Genomic DNA, 27450 nt, shown 5'->3' on the forward strand with positions numbered 1-27450 from the left:
AGAGTGGCATGACTGCAATAGGTTGATTATGCCAACTCAGGTAAAGGTATGCCCCTTCTCAATTCTTTTTGTTTCCACGATGAGGAGGGAGATGCACGCCAACCTTGGCTTGCCCTCAGGATGCACGCAAGCTTACAGATTATCTGAAAGTACAAATGTATTTGTAGAATCGTACCCTACCCCAAAAACAAGCCTCTAACCCCACACCAAAACGGCAGGAGTTCCGATTTGGAAGTTAGAAGTACCATAAGTTCTGGGCAGGAGGTATATAGCACAACTGTCTGAAAATAATATCTTTAGGTGCTTGCTGCAAGAAAGAGTGCCTGCCTACACTGACTAGCATGGATCTTCTTTAATCCTGAAGTGAAATGGTGTGGCCAGTGCTTTTTCTTTCCGGGAGGGTGTGGGACAAAAAAATAAGCAACAATAGGGGGTGGAGGGCAGGGGGATGGGGCAGACAGTGACAAGGGGAGGGACAGGGAGGGCGAGGTAAGGAATGACCGGACAAGCAACACTAAAAAGCGCTGGTTGCACCATATCACTTTTTTCTAGCAGTAACGGGCACAGGATGTCAAAAAACAAAGGGGGTTGGGCAATCAAAAACGAGGGAGAGTGAGGAACAGTGTAAGCAACAAGGGGGGAGGAGAAAAGGCAGCAACATGGCAAGCAACAACTGGACAAGCAATAACAATGGGGTAACCAACAACAATGCAGCAAGCAACAACAACTGAGGATGACTAAAAGAAAAAAAAAGTACTTTTGAAAGCATGAGTAGTGGAAAGTCACACACTTAAACAAGGAAGCAGTACTTGGGCCAAGCTGCAGAAGAAGTAAAGCTGGCACGTGTTGACCAAAGAGAAGCAAGGAAATGAGACTGACAATGAAACTAACTAATGGTACACAATGGGTCAGCTCTGAGCCCCCTGTAAATTAACAGAATTTCCCACAAGTGAAAGTGCATGCAATGTCTCAGGTGGGACATTCAAATTGCACCTTATCATTAGGCCTAGGGGACATTTTATTACACAAGCATAATTTTGTGTATACTAGATAATTGCCCTTGACATGTTCTGCATACTTGTTGTTTTCTCTCACTTATGCCTTTTGGTGTAATGTTCACTGGCTGGAGACTGTTTAGAGCAGAAAATATCTCATGGGTCTTGTGCAACCGCCCAAGTGTATTTTATGCGATATGTGTAATTTTTATCAGAACTACACCTGTTTTCTGTGAAAAGCATTTGGCTATTTCGCCCAAGCTACTTATGCCCCTTAAAGCCTTTAGCTTCTTTCCCAAATCTTTGTCACAGCCCCAAAACAAATGTGCCTTTGCACACAGCTCTGAAAAATAACTTCCAAGTTAGATAAGGTGCAACTGAGTGTAGATCTTTACTCAGGGCGCATCTGATTTAGGGATTTTGTCTCTAACAGGCAACAGGTAACCTGAGGCTAGAGATAATTTTTTTCTCCATTATAACAAATTATTAGATGACATGCTTTGTATACAAGTAAATACAGAAATAAAGGTTTTAAGTCTTAACCTATAGTTGCTCTAAATGAAACTTAAAACCACATTGTGCTAGACATTCAGGTTCTGGGTAATTAAATCTATTAGATGAACTCTAGATTCACATCTACAACATATCTGTACAATGTAGTTTTTTTGGCTTCTTGCACACTTTTCGAGTGCTCACCAATGTGAGTCTGAACTTCTTCCTCGAACGACCCTTTTTTCACCAAATACACTAACTTCATAAAGGTGCTACCCTTTTCAAGGATGAAAGGATGAGCAGGCCATATTTTAACCCACGTCCCGCAGGATAAATACAGGTCTCTTTCACAGCATGTACTAATCCAAGTGAGCCTTTTTCCAACCTCCAGCCATTTCGTTTTTAAATACTGGGTGAAGGCTTTCGTAGGAACACTAAACCTTTTATGACAAGTAGTGATTGTAAATGCATGGTAAGATAAGGAAGCCTTCTATAAAGCAATTTCAAACATAAAACGTCAGATTTCTTTTTTCACAACACATTTTATTGAGTTTCAGGCGTAATATCTGGGCAAACATGGCCCTCTGATACGAATAAAGCATCATAAACCCATTGTCCATACTCAATGATACAGTTATAGGAAATATCAATTAATCCCATCACCCCTCTCATGATCCACATAGCAATTGTGACAACAACATGTACTGCAACTCTGATATAGCTCCTGGGGACCTCATGGTTTGGCATTATATAGTTGCATTTTTGCGTCAAATAGGGATTCCACAGTGAGAATTGGAGCAAGAACCAGACCCCTGTAGTCTGCCCACCGCTGCCAAATCATGATATGTTTTTGTGGGCCGCCCGTGCTCGATATCCTGTGACTTCCATCCCCATACAATGATCTATCCTTTTCTTCCAAGTACCCACAATGGGTGGTGGTGTATCCTTCTACAACTTTGCTATATCCCTCTTTGCCTGGGTTAGGCCTAGAAATAGAAGGTGCCTTTTATATCTGTTACCATATATCCCCTTGGTACTATAGAGCAGGAACATATTAGGGTTGCATGGGACCTCCCAGGACAAGACCTTCTCTAGGCATTACACTGCACCCTGCCAGAAGCCCGTCAGGGCTGTGCAATCCCACACTATATGTAGAGAGGTGCACTCATGCACCCACAGCAAAGGCATTGCACTGAGGTAATAGCAACCATGCGCCATAGACAATGTCTAGTAAAATGAACTCTATGCAAGTATTTTAATTGGATGAGCTGAAGTTGAAATTGGATCGCCACCTTGCGTGAGGCCATTAGGACCTCTGGAGTGTAGTTCCTATATTTCCAATAGGCTCTGCGCATTGGAATAATATATCCTATAGATTTGACGTAGGACTGAGGTCTACTAGGTCTCTATGGAATATACTAGACTTAATTGTGAGTGCCAGCTAGCTCAGAGATCACTAGAAACTTTCTCGAATACACAAGAAGGGATTAGTTCTGATAATCGCATAAACATGACAACTTTGTTTCGCAAGAATAAGAAATATATCTCTAGAGTCGCGGAAACAATAGATAGCTATTCAACTCAGTCAAGCGTGCATGCTTCGTTTCACCAGAGGTGCAGAGAAATAGCGAGACGGGCGTTTTTAATAAAAAGTATTTATTGAACAGTCTTCTTTCTCATGCAGAAGAAATGAACTCCTACAATCGTAATACTGGTTTGCAAAGTACAATCCGTACAGTATGAAGATTATTATAAAATAATACTGTAAAAGCATGATATGATTTCTAAGCCATAAAATACATAGAATACATACATCAATAAATAAAGACTAAACGTACTTAACTGGTGCTTCTAAAATACGCCTACCCCGGTGTACCTAACCTAGGTCTAGTACGAGGGGAGAAGTAAGTGAGGTGTAGCTTAAGTTTAGTATTCTTTGCCAAGAATCTATTCAAGAATTCTCTAAGGGTCTAATCAGCTCTGTACCTTGGTTTTAGAATGAAGGAGGTCTTGTATCTCTTTCTCAGGACTCGATTTCCCAGCAACCCACAAGGGTAGCCTGGAAACACTGGAGCTGGATTTCTCAGCAGGAGAAAAGACAGAGTCTCTTTCATTGCGTCTGCTGGAGGGTCGGCTTCCTTTGGCACTTGCAAGGCGAGATGCGTTGTGTAAGTAGATAGTCGAACTGCTCCAAACCACTGTGTCTTTGCCTGGGCAAGTGCGGGCATATCTATACCTTAAAGCTGCAGAGATTGACGTAAGGTTGGACATAATACCGTCATCAAAGACTCAGTTCTTTGAAAACTCCATGATTTCTTTGATAAATTAATATTCAAGCAAGGGGAAGTCCCTGACGGCTGAAGGCTGTTTTTTTCCAAGAAATCGTTGTGGATTTTCGGAACTAGTGGAAGTAGCCATGCCGTATTTGGACTGCATAGGCTAAGTCTAAATATGGTTATGATTTCTATGCCTATATAAGGGTCGAGTGATTTATACCTATATATGGGCATGAATCGGGAAAATTACACTAGGGTCCTAAAACGCTACACAACACCCACTCCACTTTAATATGTTCAACATTACTAAATTATAAGCATCTAAAATATCTAAAGCATGTGTTTACTATCCCACCCAAAATACATGAAATGCACTTGAAATGGTTGCACACGAAAATGAGCATTTCTACAGTACGCATTTAAAGGAAATTATGTCATTCTAAGCATAAAACATGATATCGGTAATGCAGACTGAATGAATCATGAAATGGCATTTTATCAAAATGGCTCTTTGATACAGAAGAAAAGGTCATAACATAGTATATCAACAGTTATAAAATTGAGGACAAGGCCAAATATTGTCTCTAAGAAGTGTTCAAAAAGAATTTCTTGTTCTCTAAGAATAGTTCTACTTTAGGCAGATTTGTTTAGTATTGGTCAACATGTTTTTCACTCCTGTCTTATTCAAATTTTTTAAATAAAACGTTTCTGGATTTGTGACATTAAAACCTGAGAAGTATGGAAACTTTTCATAAAATGTTTTCGAGCTGCCCTTTGGCGGCGTTGGACAATGTTCCCATTGATTATAATTAAAAACATTTCTAGGGTTTGCAGATTTGTGCAAATAATGGTGACCATAATCATTAAAACAATACATTTGTTCATAATCTGATGAACCTTCTAAATATTCATGTTTTGTGAATTTAGCTGACATTTCTAAATCTGTCACCCTATTATTAACAGTTTCAAAGTCCCAATAATTCAGAAATTATGCTGGGTGAGACAAAGTCACTCAAAGAAACCTTAAACTGGTGTCGAATCTTCAACAGTTCCACCGGGCCATAAATGTCATAATCAGTTGTGTCCCATGCTATACCATCAGGTATAGGAACGGCTGTGATGTTCACTGATGACAGGTTTCTTCGCTCACGATGAGATGATTTCTGAGGTTTCAGGAGCAAGTTGATATTCTTACTTGCTGTGTCCATTGTACTGTATTTTCCATATATCATCTTTCCCAAACGTAAAACAAGATTGAGCCAAAGTAGGAGAAAAAGTACACCTAACACAATCCAAAATTCAACCCATGGTGAAACCAGATATGTATTTTCAAGTTGATGAACGAGTTCTATTATTTTTTCTTTGAAAGTTTTATTAGCTGGTGTGGTTTCAGGTTCACTGGGATCCTCAGAAAATGTATCAAAGTTGATGAAATAGCCAGAGGCAGTTCTATCAATTGTTGGAATTGCATCAGGATTGTTTGGAATCGCTGGAGCTGTTTCTTCATTTGTCATATTAGTATAGTCAGAGGCTATATCATTGTAGACAGGTGTTTCTTGACGAACTGTTATTTGGGTCTCAAGAGGTACAAGTTCCATAGCTTTGTTGCATAGTCCTACTTTTCTTACTGCAGGTTTATCAAAGGTGATAAGTCTTTCAGTTTGAACCTCTTGGATTGTAGCAAGATTTGGTTGTCTGCTACATCTTGGGAGTCCACTGGGCCTACTACTTATTATCGGCCATATGATGCGGTTTTACCAGGTCGATGGATATGACTCGGTTCTCCTTTTTACCAGCAAGGGGCGATAGTACCACTGATCTTGTTCCGTGGATAGCTAAGACAGGTACTGCTTTTCTGTAAGAAGGTCCAAATTCCTTCTTCACCGCGATCTTTTCCCTGACTAGATCCCCAATCTTTGAAATCCAGACAGGTCTTGCTGGGACAGGTGGTTTTTCTTCGGTGGTCGTTTGCTTCTGTATTGTGTTACTCAGACTTTTTCTTGTTTCATTTAAGTCCTGTAAAACAGTCAAACGATCTTTGATATCAAAGGGTTTTTGTTCCACCACTGAAGTTTGACAATCGAGGTTTTTGATAAGCATTCTTGTACCAAAGAGCATTTCATATGAAGTGATTCCACCCAGAGAATTTCTTGGCAGATTATTAAGACTACGTTGGACACTTATTAGATGTTCGACCCACCCGTCACCCGAACCTAAAACCCTAGCTGTTATAGATTGCTTTATGTCACAGTTTTTTCTTTCCACTACTGCATTTCCCTCAGGATGGAATGGACTTGAGTACCGCAATGCAACGCCCAAGCTAACCATGGCCTCCTTGTAAGCTCAAGAGCTACACGCAGGACCCTGGTCAGAATGTAGAGTACCGATTGCGTATGTGCCGATGAAGACTCGCAAATCTTTTATAACAGTTCGGGCGTCAGCCGAGCACTGAGGCCACATCCAAATGAATCTTGTGCAGGAATGATGATATATTTATAGTTGCCATCCCTTTGTAAGAGACCACAGTGGTCCAGGTAAACACACATTAACGGTTTATCTGAAATTAGAAGGGTTGTCTGTGCAGGTTGTTTCACTGTTGAAACTTTTATTTTTTGGCAGATTTCACATTCTAGAACATAGTTTGTAGTTTGTTTGCTCATTCGCGGCCACCAATATCTTTGTTTCAACAATGATACTGTGGCTGATACACCTGCATGTACAGAGGCAAGCCCTTCATGTGCTGGTAAGATTAGTCCTAACCTATGTTCCATGTTTGGAATTGCCTTATCCCCCACTCCAGGGATTCGAGCAAATGGAACGGAGTTTGCATCAATTATGTATGTATACGTGAGTGGATAGTTTTGAGGTAATGCTGCATAGCTACCTTTCATTGAGGCTTTGACTGCTAGCAATGTTTCATCATCTATTTATGTTTTTGAATCAGTGATTGTAGCTACAGAAGCCGTTTGCACAGCTGCCTTCACGGCTTTACCAGCCAATGAATTCCCTGCAACGTGAACGCCTTCACACTGATGACTCAGTGTATGAATCCTGTGAGTCTTTTGTAGTTCTTTTTGCAAAAGAACTACTTGTTCCCAAAGCATTTTATGCTTAATTGTGCCACCTTTTGCGTCTTTGAAACCGTTTTGAACCCAGTTCTGCAGATATTCATTGCAAGACTGGACGCAGTAATACGAATCGCACACTATGAGTGTGGGGAATTCGCGATCAGTATTTTCAAGCGCCATCTTGAAAGCTTATAGTTCAGCTCGCTGAGCTGTACAGTCTCTGAGTGATTGAGTATTTTAGTCATAGGTCTAAATTTACGTTCGTGCCAGCGACCTTTAACAATCATGCACACAGCACTATAGGCTTTGTTTACCCCCAATTGCGGGCTGTGCTGATCTGTCTGTATAAATGATACATGTGTAATGTTCTAGAGGCAGAGGACATTCGTGTTCGTATTGTAGAAATTCTTGAGTTTTCATTTAGGGGTCAAAAATGTATTCAACGTATTCAACGTCTGTTGCAGCAAGAGAATGAACCCATTGTATCCATCTCGGATGTAAAGCCTTAGCATTTGGAATGCTCGCTTTTGTCACTGCCTTCCAAGGCAGGTACAGGTGTAACGATCATTATTCGTTTACCCTGTGTGAGAGCTCTCTCTTTTGCTACTGCAGTTTTAACCGCTGTCAGAATTTTTTCTGTAGAAGTGAATTTCATTTCGGCTTGTGTGTACAAGTGTGATTTTTAAGCTATTGGTACCTTTTCACCTTCATTAAAGGTTAGGTATGTGAATCTGCATCTCCCTGGGATGATTCAGATCACAAGATTTCGCACGTTGTCGCGTGTTTGTAATTGTGTTTTTGCTAACATGTCTGTTTACACTGAACGCAAAATTTCTGTGTCTATTTGAGTCCAATTAGTTCGTTTGAAATCAGGTTTGATTAGTTCGTAGTGAGGTTTAACCCTTTCTGCATAATTCAGAACGTAAGTTCTTCCAAAATTCAGGAAACCTAGAATTGACTACGTTTTTTAGCGTTTTTGGAGGTTGGAGCAGCGCACATTTCTCTTGAAAGTTTGCTGCTAGGCTTTTGCCTTCACTTGAAAGTTTGTATCCTAAAAATAGGACGTTGAGGTGGGCAATTCATGATTTATTAAAATTGAATTTGTACCCTTCAGAAGCGAACCCAAGTATTATGGTGTTCACTCTTGTCAAGTGCACGTCCAAGTCATCGTCTGAAAGATAGATGTCATCGACATAAGATAATGCCTCATCATCATACGTTTGTAGTACCTCTAATGCTCTGGCTGAAAATAACCCTGGACTATTCTTGAATCCCTGGGGGAGACGGCAAAATTGTCGCTGTGTCCCCATAATTGAGAAAGTGGTCAAGTTCCTGCTTTTTGGTGCAATGTTTTGACAGAAGAAACCGTTAGAAATATCTAATGTGGTTTTATATTTTTTGAGCACAATGTTATTCATCAGTGCTGCACTGTGTGCATTTTGCACTGCAAAAGTTTTGCAACAAGAGTTTAAGTGTCTGTAATCCAAAACTAGACGATATGTATTGTTTGGCTTGAAGACAGGAAACAAAGGATTGTTCATAAATGAGTGCATGTTTCAATCCCCTCTTGATATTCAAGTTGATTTAGAATCTCCCTGACCTGTTTTTTAGCTTCCTGTCTAACAGGATATTGCCTTTGCATACTAGGTTGAGCTTTTAACTGGATTTTATGGTGAGGAGAATCCTCATCCCAACCTACGTGATTTTTGTATAATGCTGGAGCCTGGGCTACAGCCCATTTTCTAGCATATGTGTATTTTTCATGAATTAGAATGTGATTTGAGAAGGCTGGCATAATTATCTCTTCGCCATGTGGGTACTCCCTGACAAATTCAGGTGGTTAGTCTTGTTCAGCTAGAAGAATGTCATAACCCTTAGATAGCTTCTCCCAAAAGAAATCTTTTATTTTTCTAGTTATGTCCCCCTCCATCCGTAGTGTTACTTCATATAACTTATGTGGTACACTAACCCTGGTGTCAGCAGTTTCAACTTGAATACATTCATTCAAGTCCACTGTCTCCAGATGATCCTTCAGGATCTTGCGAGCTATGGTGACTTCTGCTGCGCTGTCTAGCATTGTCTGGGCCCACTCCCCGTTCTTGAGTTGTGTCCTCAAGATCCTCGGCATGTCTGATCTTTACACTTGCTACCTTCTTCTTGGTGAATTGAGTTTTCTTATTTTTTGGAACGTGCTGTTTGTCTTTGGACTTAACACGTTCTTCTTTTTGTTCTGATCGTCCTCTTCTTTCGGATTTCTGCGAGGAAATCTGAAAGGTACGAGAGGAACGTGTATCAGTATCTTAATATCTATCAGGTTTTCTCAAATTATCCCTATTTCTGAGGTTATACCTCTTTTCAGAGGGTTCCTGTTGAGGAGACCTTCCTCTGGACTGAGAACGCTTCTCTTTAGGAAGTGTCTGTTTACTGTTTTCCCACTTTATTTTAGGAGTAGTGAGATTATTTTTAATAAAAACTTTTTCAGGATTTTCTGTTAGTTCGGGTTTTACTGGTTTCCCACCCAAACTATCTCTACCTAGTTCTTCGTTGGATTTTTCAATAATTCTTGCAAGTTCATATGGTTGCTCTGTTATATCAGTTTCTTTTAATTTTTGGCGGATTGCCACGGACAGTGCTTCACCTTTTATGTTAGCTAATAGTATAGCCGAGACCTGTTTGAAATCTTTTAGTAATTTCATACCAAGATTTAAAGCAGGTTCTGGTCCATATTCATTTTGAATCTGTCTTAGGACGTCTAGTATTACCGCCATAGACAGAACACCATATGTTTTTGTGTAGATTGAAGCAAAGACTGTACCCCAAGTGTCACAGTCCTTCACCTGTGGTGCAATCCCCATTGGTAAGCAGAATTCTGTGTTTCTCATGAGGTGTACTATCAGGAAATACTGCCTCTATTTGAGTAATTTTTTTGAGCTAACAAGAACGGAATTTGTCCCCTTTTTGCGGGCAATTTACCAATGACTGATTGTATAGTCTGTGGTGTAATTTTGTTTGTGTTCCCCTCGTGAGGGGTGTGCTGTGGAATCCTTACAGCAGGTTGGACTGTTAAAGTCTGCAAGACATATTGAACCAATTGTCTATGTATTTTAATTAACTGTTTCAGCTGAGCTAACAGTTCAGCACTTGTCATGTGTTCAATGTCAGGATGTGGTGTATAGCTGGCTGGTACCGGCCATGTAGCTCCTGGTCTACCTAGTGGACCGAGCCTGGTAATGTGATTTTGATGTTGTTGGGCGACTTTAAACCAGAGCTGATGCTCTTGGTAAGTTAGTGGAATTTCAATGTCCTCGTAAGGAACGTATTCCGCTGGATGTTCTTCTACTTTGTAGTAGTGGAACTCATGTGTTGTTAGATTTGCTTGTGGAAAAGTAATCCATGAATAGAATACCTCTGTCTGCCGATATTCATGTGCCTCTATGACAAATATAACTCTACCACCTCTGGGTGATAGGCCATTTTCTATAAGTTTACAGTTATAGTTTTCCTTACATTTGCCTGGCTGATTATAGCATCCGGGTCGTTTTGTTGGAGACTTGTGTCATCTAAACCGCTCGAGCTGCTGCTGCAGCTCTTTCCATCTCCTCTTCACTATCCGAAATGTTGTTGCCTGGAAGTTTGCAGAGCAAGTTTCAAGGAAACAACGATAAGGTGCACAATATTTTTGGAACACTGTATCTTTCAACGTTGAACAAACCAGAAACTAATACATAGGATTTTGCGTCCTACTCAGTTTTGGCGGATATTAACCTTTTACCCACTCCAGACGTCTATTGGAGTATTTTACGGGAAAAAGGGGTCAGTGTGAAAAGCACGACTGAATTACTCTAGTATCTAGCGTTAAATTATTGCCTTACCAAACGTTGGGCGCCATGTAGTGTAGTTCCTATATTCCAAATAGGCTCTGCGCATTGGAATAATATATCCTATAGATTTGACGTGGGACTGAGGTCTACTAAGTCTCTATCGAACATACTAGACTTAATTGTGAGTGCCAGCTAGCTCAGAGATCACTAGAAACTTTCTCGAATACACAAGAAGGGATTAGTTTCTGATAACCGCATAAACATGACAACTTTGTTTCCCAAGAATAAGAAATTTATCTCTAGAGTAGCGGAAACAATAGATAGCTATTTCACTCAGTCAATCGTGCTTGCTTCGTTTCACCAGAAGTGCAGAGAAATAGAGAGACAGGCGTTTTCAATAAAAAGTATTTATTGAACAGTCTTCTTTCTCATGCAGAAGAAATTAACTGCTACAATTGTAATACTGGTTGCAAAGTACAATGCGTACAGTATGAAGAGTATTATAAAATCATACTGTAAAAGCATGATATGTATCCAAGCCATAAAATACATAGAATACATACATTAATAAATAAAGACTAAAAGTACTCAACTGGTGCTTCTAAAATACGCCTACCCCAGTGTACCTAACCTAGGTCTAGTACGAGGGGAGAAGTAAGTGAGGTGTAGCTTAAGTTTAGTATTCTTTGCCAAGAATCTATCCAAGAATTCTCTATGGGTCTAATCGGCTCCGTACCTTGGTTTTAGAATGAAGGGGGTCTTGTATCTCTTTCTCAGGACCCGATTTCCCAGGAACCCGCAATGGTAGCCTGAAAACACTGGAGCTGGATTTCTCTGCAGGAGAAAAAACAGCGTCTCTCTGTGCGTCTGCAGGAGGGTCGGCTTCCTTCGGCACTTGCTGCGGCGAGATGCGTCGGGCAAGTAGATAGTCGAACTATCCAAACCACTGTGTCTTTGCCTGGGCAAGTGTGGGCATATTTTTACTTTAAAGGTGCCGAGATTGACATAAGGTTGGACATAATAATGTAATCAAAGACTCAGTTCTTTGAAAATTCCATGATTTCTTGGATAAATTAATATTCAAGCAAGGGGAAGTCCCTGACTGTTGAAGGCGGGTTTTTCCAAGAAATCGTTGTGGATTTTCGGAACTAGTGGAAGTAGCCATGCCGTATTTGGACTGCATAGGCTAAGTCTAAATATGGTTATGATTTCTATGCCTGAATAAGGGTCGAGTGATTTATACCTATATATGGGCATGAATCGGGAAAATTACACTAGGGTCCTGAAACTCTACACAACACCTCGGTCCGGCAATGCCGTCTAGTGTGGGTATATCCCTCAGCCATGTCTGTCGATGGGCTGGCAGTGTGGTTGTGCTATGTGTTATTAGTGATTGATAGATCTGCTTTATCTTGTGTGTGCCCAAATCTCCCATCAATAACTTACCTTCCAAGGAGTTATAGAATGGAGATCTCCGAGATAGAGGGTTAGAGCATGGCGCATCTGTACATTTTATAGAATTGATGGTGCTGTAACTAAAACTCAGTCTGTAACTCTTGAAAGGACTTTAGGACTGTGCCTCTCATGACATCTCCCAGAGTGGAGATACATAATGCGTCCTACTGTCGAAACCCTGACAGGAATGCCACCCGGCACAGGAAATCCCCCCCTCACACACCCACAGCAGTGTCATCTGGGTCAACTTCCCCGACAACCCATCTGCCGGAGTGAATGCATCCCTAAATGACTCACTACTTGAGTTGTTGGGGGAAGGGAATTTCTCATCTCCCTTCCATATAGAATGTCTAGTATCGGCACATCACCCATCACCCAGTGCTCCATCGCATAAGCTGTTTGCGATGTATGCCATCATTTGTTTATAAGCAATAAATGAGACACAGTATAATAGGAGTATATGTCTGGAGTGGCAATGCCATCATTATAGGTAGACTGAAAGCATGTCGGTAGGGCAATACGTACCACTCCACCTCTCCACCACTCCAGAGAAACTGAGTCAGGACTGTATTCATTTGTCTGAACTGTTGGACTGAGATTGCATCCAGCAGACTCCTTCTAGCATTGTGTGAGTTAAGTTAGCATTTGCAGCACCATTTTGTATTCAGCCGCCATTTTGTACTATGATCGAAAGTAAGCTTCTGTCCCATACTGTCTGCCTCAGCAGAAAGCAGCGTTGGTTGTTCCTCTTCGTCTTATTCAAGGTTGAGCTTCACTGCACTAATGAATAGATTGTTCTGTCTTTGCATGCTTTTCCCAGTAGGCAGCCCTGCTCCCACTCTCAGAGAAATAGGCACAGGCAGAGTAACCTTGAAACAAAGATAGCATGTACCCGGTCTCAGGATGGTAGCTCATCTTTCTGTAGCTTCTTTGTTCATCAGTGCCCAGGCTGGCAAATTCCTGTCTGGGCGGGTCTTTAGGGGTGTTGGAAATGCATATCTTGTGTTACCAGGTGGATGGGGGTCAGTCCCTCTACAGCATTCTAAGGAGGCAGGTCAAATTAGACTCTGCTCGAGTGTATGACTAATAAATAACTTTGGTTTGTATTCTCTACTGTCTGACTGACTCTTCATTTGTATGGAAGGCTGAGAGGGGGTCTCGAGTGACCCTGGTGGCCCTAATCGGGTCACTTCCTTCAGAAGCTTGCCTGGGGAATGGCATAGGATTAATTTTGTAGGTGGTATAAAATCTGAGGCATTGAGAACATCTTAAGTATCATCGAGCGACCCAGCAGAGATAGGGACTGCGGGAACCAGTGCCTGACCTCCTCCCTCACATGGGGTAAGATGGAGGCTATATTGTGGGTTCTGGATGTGGTAGGATCTGGAACAATATACAAACCCAGATATTTAAACCCAGAGGTAGCAAATGTCAGCTCGAAAAACCCATGATGTATCCGCTGTGGTCTCATTAATAAAGAATGCTACTGACCTGTCAATGTTCACATGCAGCTCCAAAGTCTCACCAAGGATCCCCATAATTTGCAAGATACGAGGGCCAGAGGATTGAGGATCATTAAGAAAGAATAAAGCATTGTTAGACCTGACATCATTGGCCTGAGTCTCTCCTCAATTTTTTTCTGTTTGCCTCCTCTGTTTACGATGTTTCTGCTGGTATATTGCTTTGGGCACTGTGCCACTGCTGATCAGTGCCACAGTGCAAGTGCTCCCTATGTAAAATTACTGTATTGATTGAATCCCATGTTTGGCTTATTTGGTTTACTGTCAGTCCCTAGTCTAGTGCACCAGGAGTGCCAGGGCTTGTAAATACAAATGCTGCTCGTGGGCTTGCAGCACATGTTGTGCCACCCACAAGAGCGGCCTAGTAAAAGTATGTCTAAAGGTCTGCCATTGCTAGACCTACTTGCAGTCTGGTACTGTCACGCTGACTGCGCAAGTACACCTACTTGCCAGTCCCTAAACCTTCCCTTAACTTCATCTTAGTCACCCCTATGGTAGGCCCGAGGGCAGGGTGCATTGTAAGCATAAGGTAGGACAAGCCTGACCAAGTTGGCATGTCCTAATAGTGAATTACAGCCATATTCGTTTTTCACTATTGCAAGGTTATCTGCTCTGCATTAGTTAGAATGGGCTGCCGGGGTTATTAATGCTATAATCCTGGCTGGGTCGGGGAGCATGGTGCAATGTCGAGTTTGGTATCCCTGAACTCTGGGTTTAATAACGCATCCGTTTGTGTGGATGGTTTTTGGACTCTGGGTTTGAAAATAGCACTTTTAGAAAGTGGCTATTTTCTTGTCTAACTATTTCTGGTTTCTGCTGGTTTGGTGTGTGTGTGACAGGGGCTGGGTGGCTCCAGAGTTCTGAATGAGTCAGTGTGGGGTGAGTGGTGCATTTGCATTGAGAGTAGGGGGAGAGTAGTTCCTGATAGCTTGCCCTGCCTGATACAATGCTGGCTCCACCTCCTGCCGGGTGACTGATAGCTCTGCTCCTGCCAGTAACAATACTGGCTCCACCTCCTGCTGGGGGTCTGGGGACCCAGCCCTGCACAGTGAATAGGCCAGGTGCCTCTGCCTGGCTACACCCACAACAAACCCAGGATGAGGGGACTTCCCCTGCATGGACAAAGGGATCAAAGCCAAAAAGGGGTATAAGAGAAGGACCCCTGAACCAAGACTTTAGATCACTTCTAACAAGGAACCCTGAACCAAGGACAAGAAGCCTGCTGATCTAAGGACTTGCCTACCCCTTCTGCAAGAGTGCTGTTTGCTGGGGGAAATCCTGCAGTGCTTCTTTATTTTTGCCAAGGAACCAGGAGAGAGGAACTGAGTGTGTACTCTCAAACTTTGCTAAAGAAAATCTCCAAGGGCTGGAAGAGTGCCATCCTCCTGTTGAAGTCACAGGGCTAAAGGACTTCATTTATTTGCTAAAAGTGCTTGTTGCTGGAACCTGAAAATCCAGCACCTCTGAAGAATCCAGCAATCTCGACGCCGACGGACGCCGACGAATCCAGCTCGACATCGTGAGTAACGGCTCCAGTGTCCCGCTTCCTCGACGCCGGCCGCTGGGCCCGATCGATGCCAGTAGCGACGCCAGTGAGTAGTGTGTTCGGCTCCAGCTCCAAGTGACCCCGTGTCTGCACCGCCGCTGATCACATCGACTCCGAGTCCTCTCGACGCCGTGAGCGCTGCTCACTCTTGCAACATCATCATCGACGACGACGCTGTATCCTGCTTCGCCTCGGGAGCGCTGCTCCTGCCGGACATCTGTCGACGCCGCTGCAGATCGCCCCGACTCCGATGCTCGATCGACGCCGAAGATGCGACGCCGGACATCTCGACGCCGCTGATCATCGTATGCTTCGCTTTTCCAAGGTACTGTGTTGTGGGGGTCCGTGTGACTCCGGGCTCGACGTAGCGCTCCTCGCGGTCGACGCCGAACCTTTGGATTAACTTTGCCTCGACGTCGTGTGACTCCCGTGTGGGTTACATTGTTGCCAAGAACTGTGATTTAAAGAAGAAGAGTTGCTTTTGTTACTAAAGGCTTTGTGCTAAGAAGAAACTACGCTTGAACTATTTTTTTTCCTTCCAAGAGTATTTATTAAGATTGTGGTATATTTTTGTTGTTATTTGGTCTTGTGCTAAGCCTTATATAAAAATCCTTATTTTTATAATACTACTGTGTCGTGTCCATTTGTAGTGTATTCACTTTATTACTGTATGTGGTCATAAATGCTTAACGCACTGCCTCTGAGATAAGCCTGTCTGCTTTGCCAAGCTACCAAGGGGGTGAGCAGGGGTTATCTAAGGGTGTGATCCCCTTGCCCTGAGTAGAGGAGGTGAGTCCCTATTTGTCAGAAGTGTATACCTCTGCCAACTAGAGACAGCCAAGTCTAACTAGCATCATCGGCGTATAAGGCTATTCTGTCAGACAGCTCCATGGACCACTTAAACCCTCTCACTAAAGGATCAAAACGCACAGATGCTTCTTACGATTCTATTGCCAGGGCAAATGATAAAGAAGATAGCGGGGATCCCTGCTGGGTGCCCCTGTCTGGGAAGCAGCGTTTACATTGCATGCGCTTCAACGCATGCAATTACAATGCGGTCATTACAACGACCGCATTGTTACAATGCAAAGTATTACATCGCAATTTGTTTCTACAACTTGCTGTAGTGGGCGCACTAAACTAAGGAATAGTATAATTTACTATTCCATCACCTTTCCTACTGTTGCACACTCTCGAGTTGGAATAGTAAACTATACTATTCATAAGTCCAGCGCGCCCCCTACAGCAAGTTGTAGAAACAACTTGCGATGTAATGGTTTGCGTTGTAACAACACAGTCGTTGTAACGACCGCGTTGTAATCACATGCATTGTATCACATGCGATGTAACATCGCATATTCCCCTGCCTATCTCAAAGGGGGGCGGAGATCGCTCCAGCAACCTGAACCGCAGCTGTTAATTTGGTGTATAAAAGCCGAACATATGATAGGAAGCACGGGCTGAAATTAATACCATAGAGTAGAGCAAACACGTATTGCTATCTAACCGAGTCAGGGTCTTTATCTATGTTAGCCAGCAACACAGCGACAGGCCTCCCTAATAGGTTCACCATAGCCCATGCATTACAGACTCTCCGTATATTATGGCGCGTAGCCCTCTGTTGCATAAAGCCCACCTGATCGGGGTGGACAAGGTCCGGCATGTGTTGCATCAATCTATTGGCCAGGGTTTCGGCAAAGAGTTTTACCTCAAATTAAGGAGAGAAATTGGCCGGTAGGACATATGGGCCTCCGGTGGGCGTCCAGGTTTAAAGAAGACTACGATTTCCGCATGACGCCAGTCCTGTAGAGTATGGCGTTTTTCGATGCTGCATGAATGACATCCAACAAAGCACTCCCCAGTTGCAGCATAAATAACTTGAAAAATTAACTGGACCATCCATTAGGCCCAGGAGCTCGCCCAGTTAGTATCTTGGCCAACATCGTCCCCAGCTCCTCTATTGTGATCTATTTATATAGTTGGGCATGGACTGTGACCAAAAGGAATCTCAGTGGGATATCCCTAAGGAACTCCTGCACTACGTTGGTGCCAATTTGATCATTCTTGGCATGCAACTCGCCATAATAGGCTGAAAAGCTCTAGGCAACCTCCCGGGGACCTGACACTAGTTCCCCATGGAAATCTCGCATCACTGGCACTGGTAGTATTCCGTTAGTGGCTTGACATAATGCATGGAGCATTCGAATAGATTTATTGCCCCAGATAAAACGTCTGATTTAAAATCTAATCTAACCGCATCTTTGTTGTGGCCGAACTTGAATATGCTAACACTGTTTTCTACAATGTGGGGCATTCTAACTTTTCCCACAGTTCACATGTTGTTTTGCACAAAGCTAGGTCAAAATTGACAGATCCTTTGCAAGTTATTGGTAAACTGAATACTGAAATAGGACTTGATTAAACAGGAAAGTGATTGGGATTAAATGTTCTTGAGAGCTCTGTTTATATATTCTCTCACTTGCACAGGAGCAAGGACTGCCATATACATTTGTCTCATGTGCAAAGGTCCAAGTGCCTGTGCAAATGCGGGAATGTTCCATTGTCATTGCACAGGGGTTAAAGGTGTATCTGTGTAACCAGCATTACAGAATACACTTTACAGGCATCTGCAACCCCTTCTGTTATACTGAAATTCCTTAGGGATGCAAAAAGCAGGTGCAAATGTACATTGTGCCACCTCACACCGGAGTCCTTCTGCATTCCAGCTCCAGTTCTTGATAATAAGGAAGGCACTTCAAGAAACCCAGACCACCCAGTGTATAGAACGAATGAGAAATTTGATCCTGTGAAGGCTTGCATCCTGGAGCAGTATTTATGAATGTCTGTTCAAAAAACAGTTTAGAATATAAAGGAACTACAACAATGTGGCCTGGATATGCCTGAAAAAAAGCACAGTTCAATCTATTGCCCGTTATATGTTCTCCTCGTCTCTTGTACATTTGTGAGTATAATTCAGGTCATTATACACGTCTTGCTAGACTAATGGACATATTCTATCTCTAAAGCCTGTCCTCATGCTAAATTCACTCTAGAAACTTTGGATCAAAACATGCAGCACAGGGTAAGTCAAGATGAAAGAATCAAAGGGATTAGCCTCTGGATAATTGTGATCTGATCTTTAAGAGGCCATCTTCTCTACCTTAAATTCCTGATAGGCTTGAAAATGGTTATTTGTAAGTTGGTATTTTGTCGTACGATTTCCACTTTCTCAGTAGCAACCGTTAGTTGTTGGACAACATACATGTTGGGATGTTGTCAGACTGATTCTGTGCACCCCTCAGGATATGTTGTCCTATAAACCTGCTAGCTCACAGAGGCACCATCAGTACCCCTAAACCTAAGATGGTAACAAATGGATTGGGCAACTTCAGAACATGACAACCCTGACTCCCCAAGGAATCCTGGTAACAAATCTAGAACCTTTTCACTTAGTCACTTGTGGATACCCACAGAGATACACAAGAAATAGACAAAGGGGTGTTTCAGAATGTATTGAAACATTGTGATTCTTAGACAAAATATATGTGCTGCAGTGATTAATAGACAGAGGCAGATTAAAGTGATTAGCCGTATGAGAACAGCAAAAGGATAACAACTCCGCCATTGTGCTAAAACAGTGTATATATGAATATATTGGCATATAAGTACTGTGTATAGTGTACCCCTACTATGCACTCTCTAACCTAGTTACCTATGGCTGTTGATCTGCCAAAATTCCCTACTGAATAATCTACCTCCCCGTTACCTGTGGGTGAAGTGTTCAGGTCCCCGTCTTGGACACAAGTTGGACATCCCTGCTCGGAGAGGTTAAACAGGAGTCAGCTGGACTGAGACTCCGACAACAGCGGCTTCAGCATGGCTGACATTGTTTAGCCTCTTGTGATAGCTATGTTCCCTTATGGATGAATTACAAACAACAATATTTGAACAATGTACGTTTTAGGCCATGTACTAAATGTTCAAGGTGCCATGATAGTGTACTTATGAAGTGGAAATGTAAGCAATGTAGTTTCAGAGAAACTGATCCTACACTGTAGCTCAAGCAAATGTGTGTCAAAAGTCATTGTGTAGAAAAGAAAGCAGTTTAAGAAATGTGTGCATGTAAAATGGAAGGCTTTCTTCCCGGGCCTAACCCAGCCAAGTAACAATTTGGTTTTCAAACATCAGAATACTCCCTCCTCCACTGACTCTGGGATCATACTCATCATAAAACAAAGCTCAATGTAATATCCACCCATGCAGCATGTTCACTGGCCCCTTCCGGGAAGTTGTGGGCTTAAACACATGCAAAGATCATGAGAGTCTTATCTCTGATGGTATCCAAATCAGCCTCTCAGTGATACAGCAAGGAGAAGATAAACTTAAAAATTGAATTTGTCAGTTAGTTAATTGAAGGTGTCCAACGAGCAGGTCACAGGCTCGAGGCTGACAAGGACGGACACTGCTGTTCATTTTTCTACATTTAATGGAATTAATTTTATTGAATTGGTATTTTATTTTCATTACAGCACTACAATTTTATACAGGAGAAAACTAACACATTCTAAAAAAGGTGACTATAGGCATATTACTAGAATTCAGAAAAACAGCTTTCTTAAAGGAAAAAGAAGACTGAGTTACTTTTTGTTATAATGCTGTTTATTGAGTTTACTTTTACCCATCAGTGATTCTTGGTGCTAAACAATAGAAGAAAAATAAAATAAAGACCCTGTCTGTGCATAAGGAGATAAGTGTTGATGAGTTTATGGATGTTGTAACATCCTTGACAGGTCTATTTGAGGGTGCCAACAAGTTGCAGAGGGTATGTCCAAGGACCAAAAAAATAAGCACTGTAGGACATTTATTTGAAAAAAGCAACATGAAAACTGAATAAAAGAGAATTCTAGTCCTTCAGCATTTACAAGCAATATACAAATAACTGTAGAAGAATGTGGTGACCCGATGAATTGAAACTTCAAGTTGCATATACCGAATGACTAGATATTATATTTCATCATGTTGAGTCCCATACTACCTTTGTTGCATTTATTAAGAATGCTTTTCCTGAGAATCAAATCACACTGCTTCATTTGTGATTATGGTGTTATATGTATTATCTTACACCAGCATTTCTTAGATGGTGCAGTTCCCATATTCTCTAATCATAGGTAGTCGACAAAGTGTACAGTGATTTTCTGCATTACATCATCTACCTGCACAGGAAAGTGAGAGCTTTCTGTCAGTTCACAAGTCCAGCAGTGTTTGTAAGACTACCTATATTGGAAGCTATAATGTCACACATATGCGGAGGGTTAGCATGGGTACGCTGTTGATATGTATGTAATGAACAGACCCACCAGATGTTGTATACCTGTCATTATTTTGCGGATGAGTGCATATTTCTGAAGTGATATATGCTCCTTATACTAGAGACTCGAGCTCGAGACCTCATTATTTTGCTTTTGTTCCTTGATACTGTGGCAAAGTTGGTTACTTTCCAAATAGGAATCCCAAATGCCCAAGTCTCCCTCATTCTTTTTAGGCATCTCTACTAATAGTGTTAAGCCCCTGTGACTAACCTAGGGAGAGGACGCTTATGATGTGTCAATCGAGAAAGGCCTCTTTCAAGAATACAGGTCACAATCAATCAATTCAATCTTTATTCGGATACAAGTATCCATAAAAGCACAATTCAATCACTACCAACACAAGAGATACAGTTCTTATTTAAAATCTCATATAGATTCTCATTAAAAACCCTAATTTAAATCCGCGATGCTCACGACTGGATAAAGAAACATGCAAATTCCATGAAAAATAAAGTTGCAACAATATACAGTATGTAAAAAAGCACAGTGAACGAGAGCAAAGCCATATTAACAAATGCAAATAAATAAATAAACCGATAAAACCATTTAAAACTGTTGGACGGGCATGCAATAGCAGCATCATATTGTTGATAAGGTGCAATGAATATAAACAACATTAAAAACATTATACAGATATAATTGATTATAAATGCCCTCCATACCCTAAAAATTGTTTAAACAAACAAGGGTTGGCCATGCCATTAACAGCAGCAGCATAATAGAATAAAGTGCAATTAATTGTAAACTATATTAGCACCATCTTGAATAAAGTTAATTTATATTTAAGCTTTCATGCCCGTGAAAATATACAAAAAAATTGGGCAGGTGTTTGGCAGCAAAATCTTGATAGCATAAAGTGCAGTTTAGTTGTCGACAGTGCCTGCAGCATAGCGCAGATGTAGTTGGTTTTATTTAAACTTGTGCACCTGCAGGATTCACTTGCCATTATTAGGTACTCTTATAATGTTAAAAATCACTCATGGAGGCACGTGAGCATACTGCTGCTTGTAAGAACGAGTTTACACGGCAAATCAGGTCATCATTTACGAGTTGTAAGGTTTCGAGGTACGCTGTTTTGTAATCGATAATGGTTGATGCCCTAAAATATGGAATCAAATAATGTTTTGTGTATTTTCCATAAAACTTACAGAAAAATAAATAAAAATTGTACCACCGTTTGGTTGCTGCCAGTACCGCACGGGCAAGGCATCTGCTCAAGATTATTATTAAATCCCGAAGTGAAACAGAGTGAATATTTTATAGTACCATCCCTGAGGCGAAAAAGTAGGCTCCTCTTCCAAAGCCCAATGCTCTTCAGAAGATATTTGGGTAACATGTGATGTTCAGAGCCCGGAGCCTCCAGGATGGGCATGTACCTGGCAACTGATGGTTTGAGGCGCTCAATAGCATGTCTTTCATTGTTATACAATTCATACGATGCCCCACTGAGTGATCTTTTGTTCAGGCCCTCTAGTGCTAAAGGATGTAAAAAAAAATATGTTCAAGGTTCACGCTGGCTTAACTTTTTCTGACAGCGGAGAGCCAGGGTATAGAACTCCCCTTGTCGCACCTAAGGCAATCTACAATGATCTCTCTTGTTTGAGTTGCTGCCGAATTCTGTCAGATTTTTTGCCAAAATATATCTGGGCGCGACCTAATAAAGTCTTCTACGTAGGACAGATTTAATTCCCTGTGGCATACATAGGTCAGTGAAGATTTGGGCCCCCAAGATTTTTCTGCACAATCTGTTTTCTTCCCTTTGAATCCCACTACAGTTTGTTAACCCCCAGACTTCCGCACCATATGTGGCCGTCGGGATGCACTGTAATTTATAAATCTTCGTTAAAGGTGAAACCACCTCTGCCTGTTTTGGCTGCCAAAGACTCGGAATAGAATTAATCGCTTTTGAAAATTTACTTCTGCTGTGGGCAGCATGAGCTTGCCAGGATCCTGTCTCTGAAAAAACTAGGCCCAAATAAGAAAAAGTGCTAGTGCGTAATTGGGATTCGCTGCCAGAGGTTATTGAGTTAAAACAATGTTTTTTCGGGCCACAAGTCATTATATGTGATTTCTTAAAATTGGTGCATAGCTCCAAATCAGCCTTAAATGACACAAAGCCCTTAACTAAAGTGCGCAGTGCGTTAGGCTTGCGGCCTATAAGGACCACATCATCCGCGTATAAAAGCGCGGGGAGTATGTTACCATTAATTTTTGGGACATCATTTGTCAATTTTGACAGGGTATTGTGTAGTACGTTTAAATAAAGAATAAAAAGTAGATGGGCAAGAACACATCCCTGTCTGACCCCTCTGTTGATGACAATGTCCCCTGAGACCTCCCCATTATTACTAATCCTCACCCGCGCCTTCAGATCCCTGTGCAAATGTGCCAAAAAATTAACCAAAGCCTCGTCCAACCCATAATTTAAAAGGACCAACCACAAGCGTGATCTATTAACAAAATCAAAAGCGGATGTGAGGTCCATAAAACCCAAATAAATAGATGACTTTTGTGCTATTGTGTATTTGCCAAGAATCAGTTTAAAGTTCAGACACTGTTCAATTGTTCCCAGTTTGCTTCTAAAACCCAGCTGACACTGGTTTAAAATTTAGTCCTTTTCGGCCCAGGTCCTGCTTTTGTTAAAAAAGACCCTACCTAAGATTTTTAAGGTGTTATCTACCAAAGGAATTGGTCGGTAACAACTGGGATTGGATCGATCTCCTTTTTTAAAAATGGGCACAATAATGCTAGTGGACCAAGTAGCTGTGTCAGACAAATTATTAAAAACATTACATAAAAGGGGTACCCAAAAATCCGGTTCATATTTAATGAGGTCGATAGAGAGTCCATCTGGTCCTGGGGCTTTGTTCCCTATACTTTTGTGTATGGCATCCTCTACTTCTGACACTGATATAAATACCTTAGTGACTGGGGGGCTAACGCTGATGTTCGGGGTCATTGAGGGTGCTGTATAGATCTTTGCGAAATGGGCCTCTCATGATTCGCTTGTTATATTACAGCTTATGGGGGTAATATTTAGGCCCATAGATCTCATAGTTTTGACTGCTGCCCAGAATCCATTTCTGTCATTAAGTGTGGCGGCACAGTCAAGATTGGCCCAACGTTATTTTAAAATCTCATCTGTTCGCAACCTGGTCACTCTCTTGTAACAAGATCGTAATGATCTGACAAGGGTTGTGTCCCTGGGTGAAGCCGCTAATGCTACACGCAGTTCTCTATTTGCCCGCGAGCAGGTGCCATCAAACCATTTGGGTTTCTTGCTGGTGTTAAGGGCTGGTCTTGAAATAATATGTTTGATGCCAGCGCATAAAATAAATACAGGTCACAAACCTAAAATGAAATATCCTTGGTGGGTTTATCAGACATCCATCTAGCCAGTAACTAGAGCTGAGTGTTCGAGTGGTACTGTCTGGTATACTCAATTGGCCAGTGGAAGCTGCAGCTTATCCCTTCTCATGTCTTTACTTAGTTTTAGACCAATGATCAGAGCATTCAGTGGCAGTTGTGAAAAAGGTGTAGAAAGTAGTGAAAAAGGTATGAAGAATCATCCTCTTAGTCAAAGCTACCCAGCCTATTATTGAGACAGGATGCACCGTACCCAAAGTCCCTGACTTGCACAGTGCCTTCATAACACTGCTTGAAGCCAGCCTCAAATCCATATATAATTCAACGTAAATGGAGCCCAATCTAGCTTGGATGTCAAAATGTCTTAGCAATCATCTATTGCCTCACCTCACAGGGGACACATGATGGAGAACTTACTTTTGGACCAACCAGCCTCAACGGGCTGCTCTAGGTCCATTCTCTCTGGGTTCACCTCTTCTATAGTCCATTTTGGCAAACCTTTTCAGTACCTGTATGTCCCCATGGGCAAGATCCACGTAGCCCACACCAACAAATAATATCAAATAAATGTGCATAGACGATGCCAAGATCTAAATCAAGCTGAAAGCTTGTTGTGTCAATCCAACTGGCACACTCTCTGGAATACACCTGGGATTGAATGCAAGGAATGAGTCTTTTTCTCAAGTTGGAAAACAATCTTGGCAATGGGTCACCTTGATCTGTTGCCTCTCAAATTGTTGTGGTTGAAATCAAGGATAATCCGACTTCCGGCATTGATAGTGACCTTTGTTTAATTCCAATATGAATGCCAATAAGTGCATTTTTTTACAACTATGGAAACTTTGAGTAATTTTCTATCTCTTGCATGTCCCACACAAATTGCCACTAGTGCTTGTCATTGTAATCTCGAGCAAGGATTATTGTAATTTCTTCTAAATAGGACTGATTTTGGTTATCTCCCAGCTTTAGTGTCAAGACTCATGCAACCAGCTTATGTTTATACAGGAAAAAAAACACCATGCAGGCACTGAAGGCATTTCAGTGTTTCACAGTCCGAGAAAGAGCTTAATAACAATCCTGTGTCTAGTAGACAATGGAATTCATGGCTGTTGTGTTCCATGCTTAGCAGCCAGCCAGACGATGTAGCTAGAAACACTAAACCGAATGACCATACCTCAGCTGGTGCAGATGATATTAAACATCCTTCTCCACATCCAGGGCTCCACACTGTCAAACAACACCAACTGTAGCTCAGAATTGAGGCTGACTTTCTGTGGATTCTTTTTAGCCTGTGTATTGGCATCTTCCCTGTTTTTTTCTTTAACTGCATGTTGCGTCTCAGAGTGCTTTTTATACATTCAAGAGAGGCCTATTTTCCATCATCCAGCAGGTACCAAGGATCTACAGAGGGCCATACTAAAAATAAGACTTTAGTGTCCTTATGCATGGTAATCATACAGAACTTTGTCCCAGCTGCGCCTAAGTTGACTTTACCCATCCGCTGTTTCTCACCACACAACTACTTTGTCTAGTCCCCAGCTAATCTCAGGTGGCTTTGCAATAATACACAATCCTTTCTAAATAAAATGAATATAATTCATGTACCCATGGTGCTCTGATGCGGGCATGAGGCAGAATGTTAGAACTAAAACAAAGCAAGTACCTCCCAACTGTCCTAATTAAGGAGGCAAACACTATCCAGATTGTGCCATCTTGATTTCTTTGATTTAATATACTTTTATTTTTACATCCATCCTAAAAACGCATTATCTTATATCCATTTAGATTGGGAGGTTCAATCAGTCTTTTCCATTAACCAAAAAGTCTATATGTTGAGCTATGAGATTGTGTATTCACACTTTTACAGTCTGGAGATAAATCTTTTGCACCGTATGCCTTCATGTGATTATTTTTTGTCAGCAGAATGCATGATAGCTGGGAGATAGGTGACTAAGACTGCTCATGATCCAAAATGGTGGTGGGAAAACGGATTGTCCTTGATGGGACCCGGAGAGGGGGAAGAGGTGGTTAGGACATTAGAGGTGAATGGGGAATTCATAGGTTCCCTTAGTGGACAAATATTCTTGAATTAGCAAAGAGGATGTGGCCTTACGGCTAGAGCGGTCGACCTCGACACTGGGGAACCGGGTTCGAGTTAAGGCTGGGATGCTCAACATCCTGTGATTCTGAACAAATCACTTAATCTCCCCGTGCCTAACAAAAAATGAATGTATCCATCTGTAAGCAATTTCTGCTCATGTAAAGCGCTCTAATACCTTCAGGTCGAGTTTGCGCTATATAAAACTATGGAGAAAAAAAAGCCATTCTGAAGGTGGATTGTCAATCTTCGATCCAAGTTGAAAAGAAATACAAATCTTTGGGCCCAGCTCAGCTATACTTCTTGCACCTATGATCAGGGTTAATCACCAATCATGCATGTGTGCCAGATGCGACCAATAACAGATTTGACGCCCAGGTAGTTGAAGGGTCCAATCCAAGGCAATATTTGCACACAGACTTTCAGTGTAAAGGTGAAGAAAAATTGCGGCTGCAAACATCAAATTCTGATTCACACAGTCAAGTTCTGTGGACATTTTTGGCGACACATGGAATTTATTGATGCAGAAAATCTGCTATTGTGCATTGTTTGTTTTTGCTTTTGTATTATTGTAGTAGTACATTAAGGGTTTGGAAATGTTTATTTCCAGGGGGAGTGGCCGGTGGCCAAGAGCAAGCTAGTCAACACCCATAAAGATCAAACTTTGTGCCTTTTCACATCCCTTCTCAATTACTTTTAATCTCAATTACATATGTAAATTTATTCCAAAAGAAAAAATAATTGTGTAATGGTATGAAGTAGTTGTTCAAAAGTGTTGTAAGGCATGAGATTTTAAAAGGAGTGCCAGAGAAAGGTGAAGTAAAAATCAAAGTAAAGTTTAATGTTCCAAAGTCACTTTTCTGCCACACTTACTCTTGAAAACCATCCAGAGTAGGCTTCCTCTACTCCTCATGATGTTTGTGTATCCAGCATAAGCTGGTCATTTACTCAAATCTTAGGAGTACATCTACAATGAATAGATTTCTGTCTTTTCAAAGTTTGATGAAATTCCCTCAGTTCCTTCCCCTTATCCAGGTTGAGAGGCGGATATTAGAACCCAAGGTTCCTTGTTCCACAGCCAGCAGGTATACCCACAGATCATGTCTCCTTCCTAATTTTAGATCACCTAATTGATTCAGAGCTTTACTGAAACAATTGTGCCCTCCCAGCCGAAAGGAGATTTGTAGTGAAAAACCTTGTAAGAAAATGATGTGACGACAAGTCTGTATAACCGATAAATATGTTCTAGTTTTGATTTGAGCAATTTACTAATAAATGTCTTTTCTCTTCAGTGTTTTAGAATGCCAAGGCTTGCCAATAGTGAATGGACAATGTGATCCTTATGCCACTGTTACTTTGTTAGGACCATCTAGGTAAGTAGAATTGTTTTAATCAAAAAGATTGTCATGTTTCAAACTTGCCAGGTTCCTTTATTGCTTAATGT

The 27450-nt window shown here is 41.6% G+C and overlaps 1 protein-coding gene across 2 annotated transcripts in view; it reads left to right on the plus strand.

The window, feature by feature from the left end:
• Nucleotides 1–27450, plus strand: part of RASA3 (RAS p21 protein activator 3) — an 897341-nt gene that overhangs the window by 494696 nt on the left and 375195 nt on the right. For both annotated transcript variants that reach the window (XM_086934683.1, XM_086934684.1), the window contains exon 6: nucleotides 27299–27379. In XM_086934683.1, the coding sequence (XP_086790809.1) occupies nucleotides 27299–27379 (81 nt within the window). The remainder of the gene's footprint in view (nucleotides 1–27298; nucleotides 27380–27450) is intronic.

This window comes from Lissotriton vulgaris, chromosome 8 (genome assembly GCF_964263255.1).
Source record: "Lissotriton vulgaris chromosome 8, aLisVul1.2, whole genome shotgun sequence".
NCBI lineage: Eukaryota > Metazoa > Chordata > Amphibia > Caudata > Salamandridae > Lissotriton > Lissotriton vulgaris.